Genomic DNA, 20,933 nt, shown 5'->3' with positions numbered 1-20,933 from the left:
TGATGTCATCAGGGTAATCTGGGCAGGAGCGTCAAGAGTCAGATTAGCAATTATCAGAAACAGGCATCACAGTTACATCTTTATTATTCACAGTGTTAACGATGATCCTCATACATGTCATATCACATTCACATTTTAAGTGTCTTATCATTCTATTCACCAATTTAAAAAAGTAATAAATAAATTAGTGCTATACAGTTTATGATTGAGCTGCAGGTAATGAACAGGCAGGAAGAGGAAAATGTCCTGTCACTGTGTTCTTTAACATGCTCAACACAGCAGATTATTATTATTATAATACATTTTACTTTAGGGAACTTAATGTCCAGTGTTGTTGTCATCTTTAACATTTAGAGAGATTTAAGGCAGTGGGAATACATCTACTCACACCGTGTGATAAGTTGATAAGCAAGGTTGGTTTGCTAACATGAAGTGTTACTTTTAAGAACAAATCAAGTATTTGCAGTCAAAACTTGCACCTCAAATATGAAAGAGGTTCCTATCTGTTATTACACCAGCTTCAGGTGTCATTCTGTAAACAGCAATGAAACCTTATTTTGCTTAATAAGGAACTGCTAACTTAAAGTAGCTAAAACAACTTTACTGGTTTAACTTTTTGTTAAACCACTTAAGTTTTGGTGTTTCATGACTGTATAGTATAAATGCTGTTTCAAGAGGCATCTCCAACATGACAACTAAGGAGTATTGGAAAGTGTGAATACATGTCACTGAGTGTTAAATGTAGTGTTATCACTGATATCCAACTTGTTGATCATACTATTTATGACTAGCTAAAGAAATATTACTTTTTATTACTACCAACCATATTACTACCAACCAACAGTGAGAGCAATAAAAACATTTTGTTTCAAAAGATTACAATAAATATCCAAGGGTAGTCATTTCACTTGATCCCTCACTGCCTTTCTGGATTACATAGCAAACAGTTTTCATGCGAATCATAATGATCATTGTGTGTTTTGGACTTAAGATGGCAGGTGATGTGTCACAGAGTGGTGAAAGGCCAGAGGTCAGTGGTTGAAAGGTCAGTTTTCAGAGGAATCTGTCTCCTCAGTGGAGCCGTCGCTCTCCACCTCCATCTTCCTCCTGTGGTGGATGTTCCTCCTGGGGGAGGCCTTCCTCTGCACCTCCTTCAGCCCCCCCACTGCACTGCCGCTGCTGTTGCTGCTGGGACTGACTGAGATCTGAGCAATACTGGAGAGAACGGGACAGCATAAGAGAAATAAAGAGAAGAACAGAGAAAAGGAGAAGAAAAAAGAAAGCAAAGAAGACAGTAAGTAAAGAGCAATGAAAAGAAAAGGAAAAGCATTCAAAAAAAATATGTTGGCTTATTATGATGCAGTCACCCTGTGCAGTACACAGTATACAGTTATATGCCTGTCGATTTAGGTGTGTGTGTGTGTGTGTGTGTGTGTGCTCTTACAGTTTGTCCAGTTCTTGGTCCATCTCTGGGTCAATAAGCAGCTCTGCCTTGCTGGGTAACGCTCCTGCAGAGAACAAGGGAACAAAGGGAGGATGTAAGATTTCAAAGCTGTATTAATCCATATTCCCTACATTTACATTTCAATCTAATTATTCTGTGTAATGTGAAAGGGTTACTGGTAGTGATGAACCTAGAGCCTAAAATTCTGCAGCTCTACATATTTTTTTGTTCTTTTTTAGATTATTGTTTTGGTTTTACACATACAGTCTATGCTTTTACAGCACATTTACTGTGTGGTTCAATCTCAGAGCTCTCATCAACCCCTACATGAACCCACTGTACACTACCTGTCCAGCCCCAAACAGCAGACAACAGAGCATTTAGTAGCTAAAGAGACAGATATTTTTCTCAGGAGACCAGAACTATATGGAGAGTGATTACTACTACTTCTGTTGTGATCTGGAGCTATATAAATAAAACTGACTTGACTAGTAGTAATAGCAGTAGTAGTAGTTGCACTAGTAGTAGCAGTAGTTGCAGTAGCATTAGCATTAAAGTAGTAGTAATAGCAGCAGCAGTAGCAGTAGTATTTAGGTAATGTGTAATGTTTAACTTACCAATGGTTTGGTTAATCGTCTCATGTTTAGCCAGGCTCATTAGTAAACTGTAGTAAGAGACTTTGTCAGTCTGTTCCAATACTTCTCTCATACAGGACCTGGGAGGATGACTGTGTACACACACACACACACACGCACACACACACACACGCAGAAACGTCAGCTATAACACACACATAACAACAAACTGTTACAGTTAAGTGCTCAACGACACTGCACATAGATGAGGCACTGCACAGAAACTGGACAGAGGCAGGGAAGCAAATTAACATCAGAGGCCACATTAAAACACATACTCTGACACAGCTTCCACTATCTGACAGTCAAGTCTTTTATTGTTAACACTACATATACCATAATATTAAAGAGCAAGATTCTAGAGGGGTCTGGTGCCAGGACTAAAGTTGTTGTACCTGTGTTTTAACCTGTCACAGAGGGCATCTATACACTGAGCCAGAGTGGACGGCTCCACCCCGTCCTGCTGATGCTCCTCTTTGTCATTCTCCTCTGCAGCCACAGAGGGGAGCTGCTCGATGGAGGTGGATGTGGGGACGATGACTGTGTTTGGACTCTTCCCTGCTAACAGATCCTGGTAGATCACCAGCACACTGTCCAGGAACTCTAGAAACAGGATGTGGCAGATGGGTGAACATTAGTATAAGGCATCTGTTTTTAGCTGACTCTTTTCAAGTATTAGTAAGAATTGTTACTGTCTATATCTGGATTCTATCAACACTTGAGGAATATAGCCGAACTGATATGAGTTCAATCCTGATATGGACAGACGTTATTAAACAGAAGTACCTTGGTAGTAGAACTGCAGCTGGAAGGCGTAAAGGAAATCAGAGAAAGACATCAGACAGTCTATAGCGTCGTCCATCAGGACAATTCTACAGGAAAAGAAGAAAACCAGTTTAAAACACTATGATGTCAACCTGTTGTGTCAGTGGGTAACTGGTCATTTAAGGAGTTGTTTTCCCCTTCAGGACATCTACACATGATCAGTGATAATACAGTGATAAAACAGCATGGAGCCGTTGTTTTTCTGTAAAGAGAAGAAGAAACCTTGCAGAGGAGCTTTACTGTGCTGCAATCAAAGTTCAATCAGTTTCAACTTTGACCTTGTTTATCACGACTGACAATCAGGTCAGTGTAACACAAAGGAGGAACAAGAGGGGAGCTGTTGAGTGCAGGAAAGTGATAAAACCAAAAACACCTTTTGTTAGTGTAGCACTGTCGCTCTGGTGTAGTTTTACAATTGTAGTGAACAAACACACAAAGGTGTGACCTATTTGGAGTTGTGATCCTGGTCTAAAGGTTTATTGGAGGTAGTAAAGTGTGCTGAGTGGAAAGGGTGATGTCTCTTGTGTGTGGTGGTTCAGTGTACTGACCTGGCTGCACTCTGCACCATCTCCACTGGAAAGTCTGGACACAGTAACTGCAGCAGAGACCTGTACTCCAACATTGACAGTAAGTCTGGAATACAACAGCACATATAGAAGGCTGCTTATTTCTCATTTACACATTGTTAGGAACAGGAAACTTGATTTAGAAGAGTTTATAGCAAATCTTATTACAGAAGTCTAGACTCCAGGATGATAAAGGTGTTTCAAGTAGATGCAAATAAAATCAAGAGCAACAAACCCACATGGTGTAGGTTACTATGGCAGCACAAAGGAATCTAACAGCCATAAACTATATGTTTGACTCAGATGAGTTTCCTACAACTGAAAATAGAGCAGCTCACCACTTCCAACCCAACAAAAATGGAAAGTTTTGAATCCAGATTTGCTGAAATTAACGCTGCACACAAATATCCTTTTTCTTGGTCACTTGGAATAAACTCAGTGGAACTTTATGGTGAACAATTATCATAATGTACAACACTAAATACTAAATAGCTTAATGATTGTCAATCACAAATCAGGGAAGAGCAGTGTTTCATGTTTGGACCAAAACACTGCTGCATGTTTTAAAAACCCAGCAACACAAAAGCTGAGGGCTGGTCGATATACATAATTAACACTTTTTAGCTACAAAATGTACAATTTTGAGTTTCCTGCACCTTCACCACATAGATTTGTTTCAAAGTCACCCATAGTAACAACCTATAAGCTACACAAGCCATGAAGCAGCTGAAAATGATACAATTGGAGACAGAGGTATTGCTAATTGACTGAACTGCTTCTCTCTACATTTTCATGGCTGACTTCATGAAGTTGTCCACATCGCTGCTTTGTACCTTATTTTGTATTTAACCTCGTCATTGATCTTTGGCACATCTCAAGAAGTATGGTCAACTTACTCAGGCTCTCTTTGGGTCACTTGGCTTCTGTGTTAACCCTTACACTGGAGATCCTGGATAACTAGTCTTACAAAGTTGCTAACCAGGCAGGATTGAAGAGAACAGCTAATCATATTCATCATCAACAGATCCAGACAAGTCTATTTAACAATATATGATCTCAGCAATTACTCTGGTGAATACAGTGTTATCGGAACTGATAGAATTGATGGCTAGAGTTACAAAAATAAAATCCAAGTCGTAATAAGCTGTCATTTAACTACTCTCACTCACCTCCACTCTTGCCGATCTGTCTGTAGCATCTCCAGAAGACTCTGATGAAGGAGGCTCTGTTATAAGGAGTGGCCTTGATGTAGTTATACTCTCTGAAGAGGACGTGGTTACTGTTCTTCACACTGCTGAAACTACAAACACAAATTTAAAAATGAATAGAATCAGTTAGCTAAATTCATACAGAAGATACACTGAGCTGCATTTACAATAACCAATGCATTTAGACAGGCAGCATCACAGTATTACTGTACAGGTGAAACAAAAATGTGTGTAACTGTTTTTCGCAGTTTGAAAAAAACAGAAGAACTTTATATTAAAACTGCAGCTATTTATTATTCTCACAAATGATTAATCTGACAATTATTTTGCTGATCAATCGATTGATCATTTGGTCTGTAAAATCGTAGAAAATAGTAAAAAAAAAAAAATGACCAGTACGATTTTCTAGAGTCGTCAAGTGACGTCTTCAAATGTCATGTTTTTCCCAACCAACAGTCCAAAACAATATATTCAATTTACTATAGTGTATGACAAATACAAGCATGAAATCTTCACATTTGAGGACTGAAAAATGAAAAATGTCGGCATTTTTGCTTTAAGAATGACTAATACAATTGATTATCAAAGTAGTTACAGATTAATTTTCTATTGACCGACTAATTGATTAAATGACTAGTTGTTGCAGCCCTACTTCATATACAGAAATGTGTTCAGATGTACAAATATGTACTGCTAGGTACATACATTATTGCATATTAGCTATGGTTGAGCATATTCTGCCTACATAGGAACATTGTCACGACTTTGTTCTTGGTATTAAACAAGGGGCTTGGAGTGGTTTACAATAATCTGTTAATGCATGCCATTTTGTTGTGTGTTCCTTTCATTTAAAAAGCCTACATCCGTTAAAACCTTTTCTCCAGGCCTCCTGTCTGAACCTTGTCTTTACAGCTGTGACTGACTGTGTATCCAGTGTAACATACTATTCAGCAAAGTAGCGGGTCACCCCAAACTGGGTGTATTCTTCTTTATGTTCCAGCAGCTGCGTCACAGCATCACTCAGGTAGAACAACACGTTACTGTCCGCTGTGAGGAAATATAGATATATACACACACAGGGACGGATGGAAAGAGACACAGACATGAGAAATATAACATTTGACTGGTTGATAGTCTCAATTCATGCTCAGTACAAAAATGATTTTGAATAAGCTAGAAATTAACTCATAACTCACTAAACCCTAAGCTAGGAAAAAAATCGTGCCTTTTTTCTCAATTTATGTTGCTAGCCGCGGTACCACACGTTGTGGAAACTCTTAAAATAAGCTAATAGCATTATGAAATCCTAATTATATTCACTTCTTTGAGTTATTCAAATGGGGACTCATTGAGCTGGTGACCGACAACTTAACGTTGACTTACTCGCAGCTGACTCAAAAAGTGCCTCAGTTAAAAGATTGGCTAACGTGGGTTGCAAGAACAAAAACACAGTTTGCTGTTAAAAATGCACAGTTAGCATAGAACCTACCGAGGTATTCGTCAACGGGAACGGTGGTATTAAAACGGTTCATCCTAGTCGTCATTTCAGGAGATAACGTCGACATGAACATTTATAAGCTTGAGACGTACGTAACTGTAAACAGTGAACTGTCTTGCTAGCTACGTTCACATTAAATCATTGCATTTCTCTAGTCCTGGGATTCTGCTAGCTTTCACAGCGGTGACTGTCCGGGTCCTGACATGGTGGGCTTCCATGGAAACAGCGGGGATGTTGTGAGTTACATTAATTAAATGCCCCCGAACAACAGAGGGCACAAAGGTTCCTCTGCGGTTTTCCACATAATAATAATAATAATAACAATAATAATAATAATCATATTAACAATTGGTTTTTGGCAGAGATTTCTGTGTGGTCGACAAATAACATGCTATTATCAGTGGTGGAAAGTAAGTACATTTTCTGAAATACTGTACTTAACTACAATTTTGAGGTATTTGTACTTTGTTTGAGTATTTCCATTTGATGCTACTTTATACTTCCACTCCACCACATTTCAGAGGGAAGTGTTGTATTTTCTACTCCACTACATATATTTGACAGCTTTAGTTACTTTTTAGATGAAGATTTGACACAATGGATAATTTAACAAGCTTTTAAAATACAAGATGAAACCAGTGGTTTCCAACCTTTTTGGCTTTTGACGTCTTACAAAAAGCAGTGTGTAGTCGGGGTCACATTTCACATGTCTATGAGTTGTTAACAGTTCCACCAAATAGTGATTTTTCCCTCTAAACTTCTCACATGCTTTCATTTCAATAAATGTTCAAATGATCCAATATTTTACCAAAAATCAAATATTAGAGAAAAAGTCCAAAAACTGAAAACAGATTTGTGTATCAGAATTTCTTTCCTCTCCCATTAATCATCTCACGACCCCTCAGATTTATCTGGTGACCCTTTGGAGGGGCCCGACCCCTAGGTTGTGAACCACTGCACTTAACAAGCTAATTGTATATAAAGTAGTTAAAACTAGCTCCACCTAGAGCAGCTACAACAGTAACATGCTGTAAGAAGAAGCAATAACCTTAAATTGTAGAGTAAAGTGTAGCATCAATAGATAAATTAAAGGATTAAAAAGTACATTAGGTTATGATATTTGTTTAATATCTATTGTTTTTTATGCTTATTACTATTTCAGCATCATGTCTGTAGTGCAGCCATTGTTATAATCAAGACTCAATTGTTAGGCTAGTGATGTTGTTCCTGGACAATTAAAATACAAAGTGACTGTTCTCCCTCTCTATCAGCTTGCAAGTCGGTTTGCTTGTGTTTTTCTTGTGTTGGGAAAACTACAGTACCTCAAATTGATGTTAACCCTCATATTTTCTGTTTTGCACTAGACCCTTGCTCAACACAGAGAACAATCCCATAAATAAGATCCACTGACTGAATTATAGTATTGTTTATTTACTCCACCTGCCTGCCCCTATATGTACTGTCCAACTTTCTAAATCTGTGCTGCTCTCCAGAAGTGATTTTTTTGGGTGTATTGATAGAGAATGTTGAATGTAATTCTACAGTGTCTGTTGAATGTTTATCTTTGAAGTTAGGCTAAAATGTGTATATCCTGTGCAGAACTGTCAGACAGATGTTACAGATTATTATTGTCTTTTACATTTGTTTTCAGTAGTTGAGTGGCTGTTGGTGTTTTATATTTTGCGTTGTTGGAGATGTAAGCTACAGTCTCACATTTGGTAATGGAAGTTGCAGTGAGAGGCTGGCATGGATTGTTCTATTTTGTGTGAAGTGTTATAGTTGTTGTATTTTTCTGACATGATTTCATGGTTTTCTGCCTGTCACTTAGGACTTAGAATACCATCTCTGTAGAGAAGTGGGAGCTCAGGAGACTCTTCTCTTAGTTCATGAACTACATTTCTAAATTAACAGAATGTGTTGTTTCTGTAGAGGCAAAAATTGTGCTCATTACATACCTTGAAGAATGAAGAAACTAACATTAATGATGAATGACTACTAATTGAGAATGTTGTATTTCTGAGTCTTAGAAAGGGAGGGAAGGTATTTTGTGAATGGGTACAAGTGTTTCTCTTTTTTAAACCCCATTGTTAAAAAAAACTGTGAGAATACCCTGGACCTTTAATTTTGGCACATGATGAGCCAAGGTTTTTTTTGTAAAGGTGTACAAATACATCATGTATGAATAACAATGATAAAAATGATAATAAATTAATAATATTAATGTATAATCATATAAATAACCAATCAAATAGTAAATCTGTAAAGGCAATACACAAAATGGACCAATAAGAAAACGGTTATCATAGATGAGGAAGGGCAAAGTTTCAATTCAGCCAATCAAATCTCTTCTAAGGAGAAAATGGCCCAATCGCTAACGGGTGATCACACCTTGGGGGAGGGCCTGAGTTTAAATTCAACCAATCAAATTTGAAATCTAGTCACAAATAAGGATGCCCATTAGACTATCGCTAATGGGCAAAATATAAATGTGTGAGGGGTGAAGTCCAATAATTGGGTGTGTGTGCTGGCGTTTTTTAGCCTAGATTTAATTAATCGTGCAGTAAGACTGTATATAAGGTCTATGATTCAACACAACAGTGATGTAGTTAGGGTGGCGCCCCTGTCTCCGCCCCTCCCGCTGTCTCTCCGCCCTTGGAGGAATTTCAAAAAGTAGCGACAAGTTACACATCAGCAGACGTGACAGGACCGGAAAGGGTGTTCATTTTATTTAGAATAAAAGCACGAAATGTCTAAATTGTACACAAAGGAGCATAAACAAATTAAAATGTGTATTTAATGTTGTATCACTTAAGATATTCATTAATACACAACATTTGTTGATTAATTCGAAACTTTGTGTTAACCGGGAGGGACGTTGTAGCTGTTGATTTTATTTTGAACCGGAAGCTGCGTTTTGTGTTCTGGGTGTTACTGGCAACGCTTGTATAAAGCTCGGCCGGGCTTCTCCGTAGTGATCCCATTATCACCTCCATCTCACTGGACGGCCAGCATCGTATTGTCTCTTAGAGACGCAAACAGGTATCTCAGCGGTATAAATTTATTTCCTTATTTTAATTAGTACTCGTATGCTACTCTGAGCTTGCTTGTTAGGCCGTTGTGTTTCTTTAGCTGCCGTTGTGAAGTGCGTTGTTAGGCCTGGTTGTGTTGGCGCGGATGGAAGCTTAGCTCATAGCTGTTTCTAAGCAGCTAGCGGCGGCTACTGTCCGCTACCAAACAATAAGCTCTCTGGTATTTGCTGTCTAGCATAGTTCACACATATTGTAGCAGGCTATATATTGTCCGTTAATGTGTGCTGAAAATGCTGGCATGTTTCTGCTGAAGCTGCTTAAATGAGAATGAGCGGGTTAACGGGCTAACGTAGCAACTGTCACTGTTGTTGCTAAATTAGCTAACGTTAACGTTAGTTAATGGCGTTCATCTGACAAGTAACTAACTTAAGATGCTTTACCACTCCCAGTTTGAGCAAACAGGCAATGCCATGGGCTGCAACCAGGGAAATGGTTAGATGATAGCATAGCATTCAGACGGCTGTTAACGTTAACCTGATTATGACGAGATGTGAGGGTGCTGTCCAGTTTCAGAGTGCATGTAGGGAGCTGTGTAAAAGCTATGCTCAGCTGTCTGAAGATTTAAGTATGCAATGTAAAGTCTGTGTTACTTCAAGCCTTCGTGTGTTCATTCTTGTATGCACATGAATTCTCGCTACTGCTGCATTTCTCATGCACACGTTCATATCTGTGAAACAACATATGATTGGGACTAAAGCTGGGCGATATGTTGATATTATTAGTCCCGTAGTATCTGATAATAAATATTATCAATTTTAGATTGGCCTTAAATGCCTTATTACACTTAAGTGGTAAACATCTCTGAGCTAGACTGATGTGTCAGAGTGGAGTGAATATTGAATGCATCTGCCTGCTTGCCCATGTTATCCACATGTAATACTGAAATATTTGATTTTGGTCAGCATTGTTTAGATTTACAGTTTCAGGATTTCGTTCCTACACACATCCAAAATACCACATCACTTTGTTTAAAAGATTATCAACCTTGAAATTGCTTGGCTTGGTACTCCCACAGTCTCTTTTCACCAGAAACACTCAGGTGGGTGTTAGTTAGTAAGTTAGCCATTGTGGCTGATGATAAGAAGCATTTCTTCAATTGAAATGTTTTCAAATGAAATGCTGCTTGTTGGATCAGGTGCATGCAGAATCTGTCATTGTGATGAGACAACTCTTGGAAGGGTATCAAGTCATGTCCTATGTGTATGCGCACCTAGCTTTTATGAATAATCAAGGTCACATTAAATTAGCAATTTTTAATGGAGTTTGATATTCCTTCCATCCAGAGGTCTGGTTTAGTTTTTGTGTCAAGAGTCTGAAGTTTTAAAATAAATATACCTATAAACTATTTTAAAGGCTACAGTTGCTAAGTTTGCTTGTGTATGTGTAAAACAACAACAAAGAACCCTTAAATGTCTTTAGCCTATTTTCCAGACTGGGCTGGATCAATATGAAAAATGAACCAGGGTGGGAAGTTAACGTTGTAAAATGTGAACATCTACCAGCCACTGACAGATAAATGTTCAAATTCACCAGCCACTCAATAGTAAATCATTACTTTGTGCCTGAAATCTAACAGCCGCTTTCATATTTTACTAGCATAGCTCCTCCCTGAAAGTGCATTAGACAGTCACATGCTTATGCTGTCAAGTGGAGGAAGATTTTAACTGTAGAAATAACTTTCCAGGAGTTGGCGTCTCTTTTATTGACAAAAACTGACAAAGTAGTATCTTTGGTGAAGCACTTTTACTCGACTTGACATTGAACAGACTGTTGCAGCCTCTGAACCTTAGACCTTTAAATTAGGGGGCAGTCTGTGTAGACATGAGGTCACTCTGCCACCCATATGTTGCATTACACTGTTTCTCTTTCATTGCTTAAGTAAATGTAAAATGACATGTTGATACTAAGAGTTTGCTTGTCTCTCTAAGATAGCTTTCCTGCAATCCCCACTGCTGCCCATATATTTTAGGTCCCCCTCCACTCAAAAATGTGTTTTGCTTATTGTTACTTCAGCTGTATGTCTGAGCTTCACTGTGCAGAATGATGTATGTGCAGAGTTACACTGTTTCCACATTCGTCTGCTGAAGGGGGGAAGTTTTTCTGTGCTCACCTTAAATCTGAGTTTAAGGCAAGTACCTACGAGCATGATTTGTGACATCACAACTAGTTTAAATGCCAATCCCACCATCTTGTGCCCAGCAGTTAAAAATTTGAAATGAACAATATGTGTATATTCATAAATTCCATATTTTTAAATGAGGGAGAAGGAGGAGATGTAATTTTAAGAATTTCCTACTAGGTAATTTAGGCAAACTTTTTTTTTTAATGGAAAACCATATCAGATTATTCTTATTCTTATTGTTGTTGTTGTTGTTGTTGTTATTGTTATTTTACTAACAGTATTTTTATGTCTTAAAACATGTTTGGAAGGAATCTTTACATGTTAGTCAAGCTTTCTGGTGAAATATTTTTTTAATTTCAATGCATCTGCTCTACAGTTAAAAACATTGTAAAGTTATGCATCTGCTCTGAAATGGGATTTTAAATGGAGTTTGTAAAGTAGAACAGAGTGATACATGGCCAGGCTGATATTATTGGCCGATGTTAGGTTTTGACCTTTTATTATATGGCGTGTATGTTAGCAGATATGCGAAGAAGAAGAAGAAAATGCAGGGCAAATATTGCAGCAATATTTAGCTATTTATTTTTTATTGGTGGCATTTTTATTTGACTGGCTGAATATTACTTCTTTTTTTATATATATAAATGATTTCTTACAAACCTTTTTTTCATTTAACAAATGAAGTCAAACATCTCAAATGTTAAATGTTGACTAATCACAAGCAGCTGTACAAGAAGCTTGCCTGAATAAAGCACAGTCTAAAACTGTCCAAACTGTGATTAGAAGCAGTATCTATCTGATCAGTGAATAAGTAAACAGAACTATGACTCTGACCAGACATTCAGCACCAGCTTTTGGGCTGTTTTAGATACTGACTGAGTGTGCTACGCATGTTCCACTTTTTCTTTGGGTCACCTGGAAAAAGTTAGAAAAACTAGCTAACTAAAAGCACTAATGTGGATTACATACTGTAGATGGGTGAATAGATTTTCTGTTTTTGTTTACTAAAGCAGAAAATATTGTGTGGACTATGTGGATCAAGTCGCACCCCCCCTGGCAATTTCAGTAGATGCAGAACCAGTTGTGTGTATTTGTCATGATTATTAGAGTGTAACTGGCTACTCTGCAGTCTTAGTGTTGCTGAATGTTTACAAGCCATTTTTTCTGATGAAATTAGCATTTTTGTTTTAAAGCACAAGCACTGCTCGGCTGACACCAGAATGTCTGATGATTTTTTAGCTTTCACTTGTTCCTCCAGCAGTAAACTACAGATGCAGTGCACTGAATGTTGTTTTGTGTTGATAATGCTGTCGTTGTTTTCTAGTTGAATACCTTTGGGGAAGCCCACCCCCCGAGTGGCCATCATGGGGGACGATAGCGAGTGGATGAAGCTTCCCATCGACCAGAAATGTGAACACAAGGTGACCAACTCACTCCATGACATTCTCTGCAGTTTACTTCAACTTGCTCAGTTTAAAAATATTTCCTTTTTAAGTCAGATGTTTGTCACATCCAACCCATCCAATGGACTGTCTCCTCCAAAGAGAAGCTTGAGTGCCTTGTGATCAGAGAGTGATTGTACAAAGTGTTTCCTTTTGTGGTCTCATAGAGTCAGTGTAGAGCCATATAGATTTTCAGACTAGCTAATGGATTCTACTCATTATCTGGTATTTGCTGCAGCTCATCTTTACTGGAAATGCCCCCCTTATTGTACAGTATAACAAAATCATACTCATTTTACAGGTTCACTGTAATATCCACCGTTTCTGCCTGTTAATCTTTCTTACAAACTTGCTTACTTCATATTTATCTGTATTTGGATCCCTCCAAAAGGCTTAAAGTTTAGGATTAAACTAATACACAAATTTAATCCAAGTCTTACCAAGTCTCTTTTTTTTTTTCTCAAAACACACTTGCTTTGCATCAAATAGACTCCCAATTGCCTGTCAGACTGCTTCACTCAGTCCATTGGCATTTGACACATTAATGAGTCACACTGTTTCACTGGGTGACATGTTCCTTCATTACCATGAACACACACACTGTAGTTTATTTCGACTGAATTCCACACACCCCGTCCTGCTCCCAGAAATACTTAGTAGAACACCAAATGTCCCCAACAAATGCAATTTTTCCTCCTCATTTAGTAATGTTTGTTTAAAAACTACAGTGACCAGCTGTTTGTGAAAATACTGAGTCTTTTAAAAATGAAACAATACGTTTGTGAGCTTTTTTTTTTTACAGATTTGTCTTCAGTGGAACCAATAGGCTTAGGGCTGAGGGGCAATATAGAATTTTTGCAGATTTGCAAAAGACACTTTGACATGTCGCAGCAGGAAAAGCACAGGTATAAATCATAGAATTAAGGATGGCTAAATTCCATTTAGCTACTTCAGTTTCAGGGTCCTGCTATTGTTGATGCTGGCTCACTGTCACAATGTCATGGCTAACTGAGACACTTGAATAGAAAAGAGCCATTGTTAATGTTATTAGTAACACCTGTGCTTTTCTTATTATGACAAGTCAACATGCCTGCTGTGAAACTTCCTATAGGGAAGTCAAAAAGTATTGGGAGATGGTTTTTTCACAGGATTTGTTGAACATTATTACAACATGGAATAACGCCAGCCTTATCCTTTTTATATTTAAGCTACAAATGCATGTATTTATATAACAAAAATATATGAAGTATATTTGATTACTTTTTAAATCAACATCAGAATTTTGTGCATGAAATAAAAGTTTTATTAGGTAGGGTGGCACATCAATAGTTTTTTTTCTAAGACAAGTGTATAGAAATGATGATTAAAACAATGTTGTGGTCTCAGCAGGTATTGTTTTTACCTTCCTGAGTGTGTGAGCCAGAGAGCTAATTTTAGACTCTATATCAAAATACAAATCATTGTTGAGGTGGAACCAGAGAAAGAATAACAAGCTGACAGATTGTAGGCTTATCTCAGTTTCCTGCTGCACTTCTATTTAACATGGTCTGTATATTATCAAGCCACAAATGAAACTCCCCTGTTAATTTGTTTAACATGGGTGGGAATGTCCTACTGGAGATGTAAGATGTTCTCTCCTTTATTTTGCTGCTGACTGATAACATTGGATCTGAACAGTCCTGTTTTCTAGTGATGAGTCCACTCATCATTAGTCCACTCTAAGCTCACAAATGAGCCTGGAAGAAAAGCCAGTCAACAAACATGTTTGTCCTACAGTATAATAAGAGGGCAAATGGAGAGGAAGATGACATGTAACAGAGAGGTTCATCCATTATGAATGTAGGTCACATCCTCTGACTGTTATTAAGACCTCCATTTTCCCACTATGAACTGGAAAGACTCTTCACATTTGTGTGTATTTGTCTAGTTTTGCTCTCTTTTTCTCAAAGGAGAAAGAGAAGCCTGACTGAATGAGTTTGACAAATCCCAGATGATGTGTATTTAACTGTGTTTACTCCCTCTCTCTCTCTGTACTTGCTAATGTCTAGGTGTGGAAAGCACGTCTGAATGGTTATGAAGAAGCTCTGAAGTTGTTCCAGAGGATAGAAGATGAGAAGAGTCCAGAGTGGGGGAAGTACCTGGGACTCATAAAGAAGTTTGTCACTGACTCAAATGCCGTGGCTCAGCTTAAAGGCCTGGAGGCTGCCCTGGCCTTCATTGAAAACGCTCATGTTGCTGGGAAGTAAGTCATGGTTGCAACAAGAATTTTCACTTTTTAAAAAGTCTGGAATGAGTGTTGGCATGTGTGGAATGAGCCTCAAAAGATGTTAAACTCAGTTTAAAGGGGTGAATTTTGTTATAAGGCTTTGTGTAACTCATTGTAGAGCACTCTTCTGTAAGTGAGTAACTTGATTCATGGCTGATTGTTACTTACGGTCAGAGGTCTGTCAGTGGATCTTTTTAATACTGTATGCAGCAGCTCCAGTTGGAGTCGTTTCTGCCAGCAAGGCAGGCTTTCAAGACACCACATGGATTTGTTTTTGGATGTCAGCTGACGAAGCTCTGAGACATTCTGTTCATTGTATAAAGGATCAAAGAACAGAAAATTCCAATTTTTCGCCACAGCGCAAAAGAATGGCCACTGTGACTGTCTCATAGACCACAGTGAATAATAAGAGGCTCAGAGGATATGTTTAAATGTATTACCAAACACATAACTGCCTAGAAGAAATGGGATGTGGTGATTACTGATCAGCAAAGAGAGAGGAATGTGGTGTGACCATGCTGCACAGCAGCAGGACAAAGAAACAAGAACACAGCACATGATCTCTGTGAGAGAAGAGAGGCGATTGGGCTGAGGTGTTCCCAGCTGCACTGATGCCACAGCCCCACCCAACATTTACCTGCAGAACAATAAACCCTTTTCACTGCATTCATTTTAACTTCTCATAGCAGGAAAAACACAGGTAACCATTAGTATCAATGATGACTGTTTTCTTTTTTAATTGTATCAGTAAGTCATGCCAGTGTACACAGTACACAGGCCCTGGAGCTGTACAGTTAACCCTTTGTTTGACAAGTCAAAATGTTTGTCTTTAGAAAGGTCTGTCAGGATGTCAACTAGGCCAGTCAACTGATGGCCATCAGTTGTGATGTTTGAACCCACAATGTCTCAAATACAAATCCATAGTAGTAATATTGTAGTTATTATAATCCAGCTGAGCCACCAGCGCTTTGGGAGTTCAGTTTGGTGCCAGATACAGTGCCTGGTCACACCGGAAAGTGCATTGTGAAATTGTTTGCAACAAATAGTGTACACGCCTTGGACACTGCTTTTATGCTTCCGCACCAGTGATAGCTATGTCATGCATTATGTTTTCGGGTTGTCTGTCTGCCCATACTTCTGTTCATCTGTCCGTCCCATTTTCATGAAGGTGACATCTCAGGAATGCCTTGAGGGGAATTTCTTCAGATCTGTCACAAATGTCCACTTGGACTCAAGGATGAACTGATTTAGAATTTGGTGGTCAGGTCAAGGTCACTGTGACCTCACAAACACATTTTTGGCCATAACTCAAAAATTCATATGCTAATTATGACAAAGCTTCACACAAATTACTAATAGGATAAAATGATGAAGTGATGACATTGCTTTGGACACCAAAATAATTGTATGACTCCATCATCTTCACTTCCTCTCCCTGGATGACAACCTGGACAGGGGGCCTCCTGTTCCTCTGGTAGTCCACTATAAGCTCATTGGTTTTGCTGATATTGAGCTTCAGGTGATTATCGTTGCACCATACGAGGAAGCTCTCTATCAGTCCTCTGTACTCTTCTGTAAAAATAGTCTCTAAGTGAAGACAGCATGTTTCCCACTAGAAATTATTCACGGGAATCAAACATGTCGATATAGTGATAACTTCAATTTTGCCAAAGAAGACACTTAGTCTTCACTAGGGGTGCACGATCTCACGATTCAATGCGTTCAATTCCGATTCTAGGGGTCACTATTCGATTCACAATCGATTCGTGATTCAAAACCAATTCTCAATTCAATACATTCATAGATTTGATTCTAGATTGATGTTTTGAGTTACTCTTTCCATTTGACTGTAGTAGGCACTTTTATAGGTCTCAAAGAAGAAAAAATCACACTGAATCAAATGTAAACATTTACTGAAACTGAATTGGCAGAGATAGAATCGCGATTCTTATGTGAACCGTTTTTTTTTTTTTTTGTTTTGTTTTGTTTTTTTGTACACCCCTAGTCTTCACTACCAATATTATGAGTCTGGACAGACATGGATGTAAACTGCAACTTGATTGGCTGGTGGAGGCATACAACTGTGTGTTGGCATTTCTAGTAGCGTTCTATTGTATGAATGTTTGAAGGCATTAAATAGTACATACAATTCACTCTAACATTGAACACTTGGATAAAATGGCGAGCAGACTTTGTTGGTACTTTCGGCTTTCCAAGGACTCACAACACTGTAAAATGTTCCTATAAAAACATAGTACTCTTTCTAAATGTAATAAAGAAAACTATGTTTCGATCCCAAACTGGCTGTTCATCAGTTACAGGGACATCAAACTGGCTCAGGTGTTCATCATAGAATAAATGTTCTCAGTCCCTTGTGTGGATATGGCTACAACCACAGATTTAGTGCACATCTGCAAGCCAGACACAATAAAATATGAAGTACCTTGTAGACCTACCTTGTAGTAACTTTGAAATCGAGAATGAGTGAATCAAAAATAAAATTAAAGAACTAGAAAGATACACAGAATTACTTAAACAATTAAATTGTGAATAATGAATATACTGTATAATAGCCACAATCAACTGGGAAAAGAGGATCTGAATATAAGATCAAAACGAAACTGCCAGTTACAACTTAAACTTAAAACAAAAGGATTTAATTGAAAATTCTGTAATCATCCCAGAGAAGTCCTTGTTAACAACCACAGGTGATCATCAAAATAATAGATATATTGAATGTGTTTAAATTCCAGTGTAATAAAAGCCGTATCAAAATAGAGTAAACAATCCACTGTGGCAAAATAAACAAATATAGAAAATTCTTCTGTCAAAAAAAGTTTTTCAACTTTCAGAATTGAGACCATTTTCTCCCAGGATTCACGGACACCGTTTTTAACAAAAAGAAGGAAAAAAACATGTTGAAGTCATTATTGATAAAAACCAGCTGTCGTCATTGTATGATTCCATAGTTCAGCTTGATGATAAATCTGCTGTGGCCTATAAATGATGTATTTTTCACATTCCTGGCACAACTGCTGCTGAAATTAGAGCCGGTAGCACAACATTAAGTGTTTGTGGTTATGAGAAGACATTGAGTAGCATTAATCAATCAATCATCCCTTGCTTTGTAGAGGTGATCAGAGCCGTATCTTTGACTTGCTGAGGTTATAAGACAATCACCTTCATAGTGTTTTTTTTTTTTTACTGCTGTGGGTGTTTGAGTGGTCAGAAAAGGGACCTTTTTGTGACTTTTCAAGTAGCTCTACAAATTAGCAGTATTTCATTTGCTACAAAAGTAGAAGTGGTGAAGAATCCAGTTCCACACAGCAGACTGCACAACTTTTTCTACTCTTCAAGTACAATGTTTTTTGTCAAAACTGAGGACGCATACATAAATGTTTTCCTGCACTGTAGCTGGGTTCAATGGTTTAAATATTTGTATGAAAATAGCCATTGCCTGGCTAAATTTAGACTTATCTATGTGCATAAACCCATGCAAGTCAAACACTTCTGTACATCAGTATATCCAATGTGTTCTGACAGACTGGTTGTATCTGTGCCCTTTGCTACAGGACGACAGGTGAGGTGGTGTCAGGTGTGGTGACCAAAGTGTTTAACCAGCCGAAGGCCCGGGCCAAGGAACTGGGCACAGACATCTGTCTGATGTACATCGAGATAGAGAAGGCTGAGGTGGTGCAGGACGAGCTGCTCAAAGGACTGGACAACAAGAACCCCAAGATAGTGGTGGCCTGCATTGAGGCGCTCAGGAAGGCTCTCAGGTCAGTGCTACTTTCCCAGGTTAGAGTGACCACACAGATATAAGCACACAAGTGTCTAGATGAAAATAAGGTACACGTTTGTGCACATATCTTGCCTTACTTTCTAACCATATTATTTATGAATGAGCCATTGTTTTTGAACATACAATATTTTATTTTGATCAGAAATGTCTAATATTCTGAGTTTAATCCATAAATTAAACCTTCCCCAGTATAACTAGACTGATGTTGGCTTTGCTTTGCTCTTTACCCAGCTAATAATAACAAGCTATTGATGTAACATTTAGCAATTAGTTTAGTTTGTTCTAGCTTCGTTACTATCTATCTAATTGGTTAACAAGCGTACTACATGCACAAAATACAAGTCACAACCCTGAGTCACATGAATAGAAATGGTAGACGGCGATCCAGTTAAACCACAAAATTTCCCATAAATGCAAGCTCCCTGCAACAAATTATCCCCCATAAGATCATCCAAAGGATGTCCATTATCTTTGGCATTATTTGCTCTTCTTATAGAACCATCTGTAGCATGCAAAAGACAAAGCAATAGCATATAAGGCATTGAAACAGTCATACCATCAAAAAAAAACAATTCAATATGCAGATGACATTCTTTTATACTTAACTAATGTCAACAACTCTTCTATCAGTCCAATCATGTTTAAGTTATTTGTCTACTCTATGAACTGGTCAAAGTCCAAGATACTGCCTTAAACCAACCCCATTTGGGATACTGGGTCATATCTAGGAGTTTATAACAAATCTTAACAACACAAAACTTGCTCATTTTTTTACCTCATTGTTACAAAACATGAATCATGACAGAAAAAATTAAACAAAGTAAATTACTTTACTTCAAAGTAAAATAATAAAGTAAAATACTGATAAAACAATCCCACATTGAGCAGATCAGTGTCATTTAGATCTGAACAATCACACTGGTTCTTCAGTCTGGCAGTGTCTTTTGTCTCCAGATCCAGATAATCATCCACTAATCATCTGTTGACTCTGTCTGTTATATCTTCCCTCAGTGAGTTTGGATCAAAGATAGTGACTTTGAAGCCAGTAGTGAAGATTTTACCCAAACAGTTTGAGTCCAGAGAGAAGGCAGTGAGAGACGAAGCCAAGCTGCTTGCTATAGAAATCTACAAATGGATCCGAGATGCTCTGAGACCTCCACTACAGAACATCAACTCTGTACAGGTGGGAGACACACACACACACACACACACACACACACACACACACACGCAAAACATGAACTTTAAAGCTCAGCTTTAAGATTCACATCAAACTTAACAAGGTCTTTCTGTCCTCTGTCCCTGTAGCTGAAGGAGCTGGAGGAGGAATGGGTGAAGCTACCTTCGTCTCCTCCCAAGCAGATCAGGTTCCTGCGCTCCCAGCAGGACCTGAAGGCAAAGTTTGAACAGCAGCAAGCCCAAGGAGAACAGTCTGATGGTATGTTTAACTAGGTCGCAAACTACACAGGGTTACATATGATACTCTTACTGATTCCATGATATCATTGGGATTTGTACACTTCAGCAAGTGGTTGTGGAGTCACAGTCTGATGTCCTCTCTTCTTCTTTTGCTATTTTCAGGAGAGGATGAGGAGGAAACAGTGGCAGCAGTGGATCCTTATGAACTGCTGGAAGCTGTGGAGATTCTCTCTAAGATGCCCAAAGACTTCTACGAGAAAATAGTAAGTTAATTGAACTACAGTATGTGCACTGCTCAAAGGCTTCAAAAAGTAATTTTGTTAATTCAGACCAAATCATTGTCATGGAAAGAAAAACTGAAGTGTGTGTGAATTTGTAAGTTACTATGTGATGGAACCATGAATGTTGGTGTGTATGTGACCTGGCTCTGTGTGTCTTTCCAGGAAGCTAAAAAGTGGCAGGAGAGGAAAGAAGCTCTGGAAGCTGTAGAGGCTCTGACCAAGAACCCCAAACTAGAGAACGGAGACTATGGAGACCTAGTCAGAGCACTGAAGAAGGTACTGAGTGCCGTCATTTGCATGTTTTCTGTTGGTCTATTGTATCTGGAAGTTACTGTA

The 20,933-nt window shown here is 38.3% G+C and overlaps 2 protein-coding genes across 4 annotated transcripts in view; one reads left to right on the top strand and one right to left on the bottom strand.

Moving 5' to 3' along the window:
* Nucleotides 1-66: 66 nt before the first annotated feature.
* Nucleotides 67-6,420, bottom strand: c7h11orf49 (chromosome 7 C11orf49 homolog). Its single transcript, XM_044357590.1, has 9 exons — nucleotides 6,168-6,420; nucleotides 5,623-5,725; nucleotides 4,640-4,770; nucleotides 3,453-3,537; nucleotides 2,866-2,951; nucleotides 2,475-2,682; nucleotides 2,062-2,171; nucleotides 1,445-1,508; nucleotides 67-1,215 (listed from the first exon to the last, which is right to left on the bottom strand). Exons 1-9 carry the CDS (start codon nucleotides 6,247-6,249, stop codon nucleotides 1,047-1,049), a joined length of 1,038 nt encoding a protein of 345 aa, XP_044213525.1. The 5' UTR covers nucleotides 6,250-6,420; the 3' UTR covers nucleotides 67-1,046.
* Nucleotides 6,421-9,102: 2,682 nt separating this feature from the next.
* Nucleotides 9,103-20,933, top strand: part of ckap5 (cytoskeleton associated protein 5) — a 39,221-nt gene continuing 27,390 nt past the window's right edge. For all 3 annotated transcript variants that reach the window (XM_044357573.1, XM_044357572.1, XM_044357571.1), the window contains exons 1-8: nucleotides 9,103-9,215; nucleotides 12,712-12,808; nucleotides 14,878-15,071; nucleotides 18,668-18,874; nucleotides 19,909-20,080; nucleotides 20,206-20,335; nucleotides 20,479-20,579; nucleotides 20,760-20,873. In XM_044357573.1, the coding sequence (XP_044213508.1) occupies nucleotides 12,752-12,808; nucleotides 14,878-15,071; nucleotides 18,668-18,874; nucleotides 19,909-20,080; nucleotides 20,206-20,335; nucleotides 20,479-20,579; nucleotides 20,760-20,873 (975 nt within the window). In that variant the 5' untranslated portion in view covers nucleotides 9,103-9,215; nucleotides 12,712-12,751. The remainder of the gene's footprint in view (nucleotides 9,216-12,711; nucleotides 12,809-14,877; nucleotides 15,072-18,667; nucleotides 18,875-19,908; nucleotides 20,081-20,205; nucleotides 20,336-20,478; nucleotides 20,580-20,759; nucleotides 20,874-20,933) is intronic.

This window comes from Thunnus albacares, chromosome 7, assembly GCF_914725855.1.
Source record: "Thunnus albacares chromosome 7, fThuAlb1.1, whole genome shotgun sequence".
In the NCBI taxonomy this organism is placed as follows: Eukaryota; Metazoa; Chordata; class Actinopteri; order Scombriformes; family Scombridae; genus Thunnus; species Thunnus albacares.
Note: the sequence above shows the minus strand (reverse complement) of the source record. Positions and strands in the feature narration are given on the sequence as shown.

Coding starts and splice junctions, on each gene's coding strand:
- c7h11orf49 (XM_044357590.1), bottom strand. CDS start 6,249: ATGTTCATGTCGACGTTATCTCCTGAAATGACGACTAGGATGAACCGT. Junction 2,683..2,865: donor GCTGCAGTTCTACTACCAAG/GTACTTCTGTTT, acceptor TCCTGTTTCTAG/AGTTCCTGGACAGTGTGCTG. Junction 1,216..1,444: donor GACCAAGAACTGGACAAACT/GTAAGAGCACAC, acceptor CGTTCTCTCCAG/TATTGCTCAGATCTCAGTCA.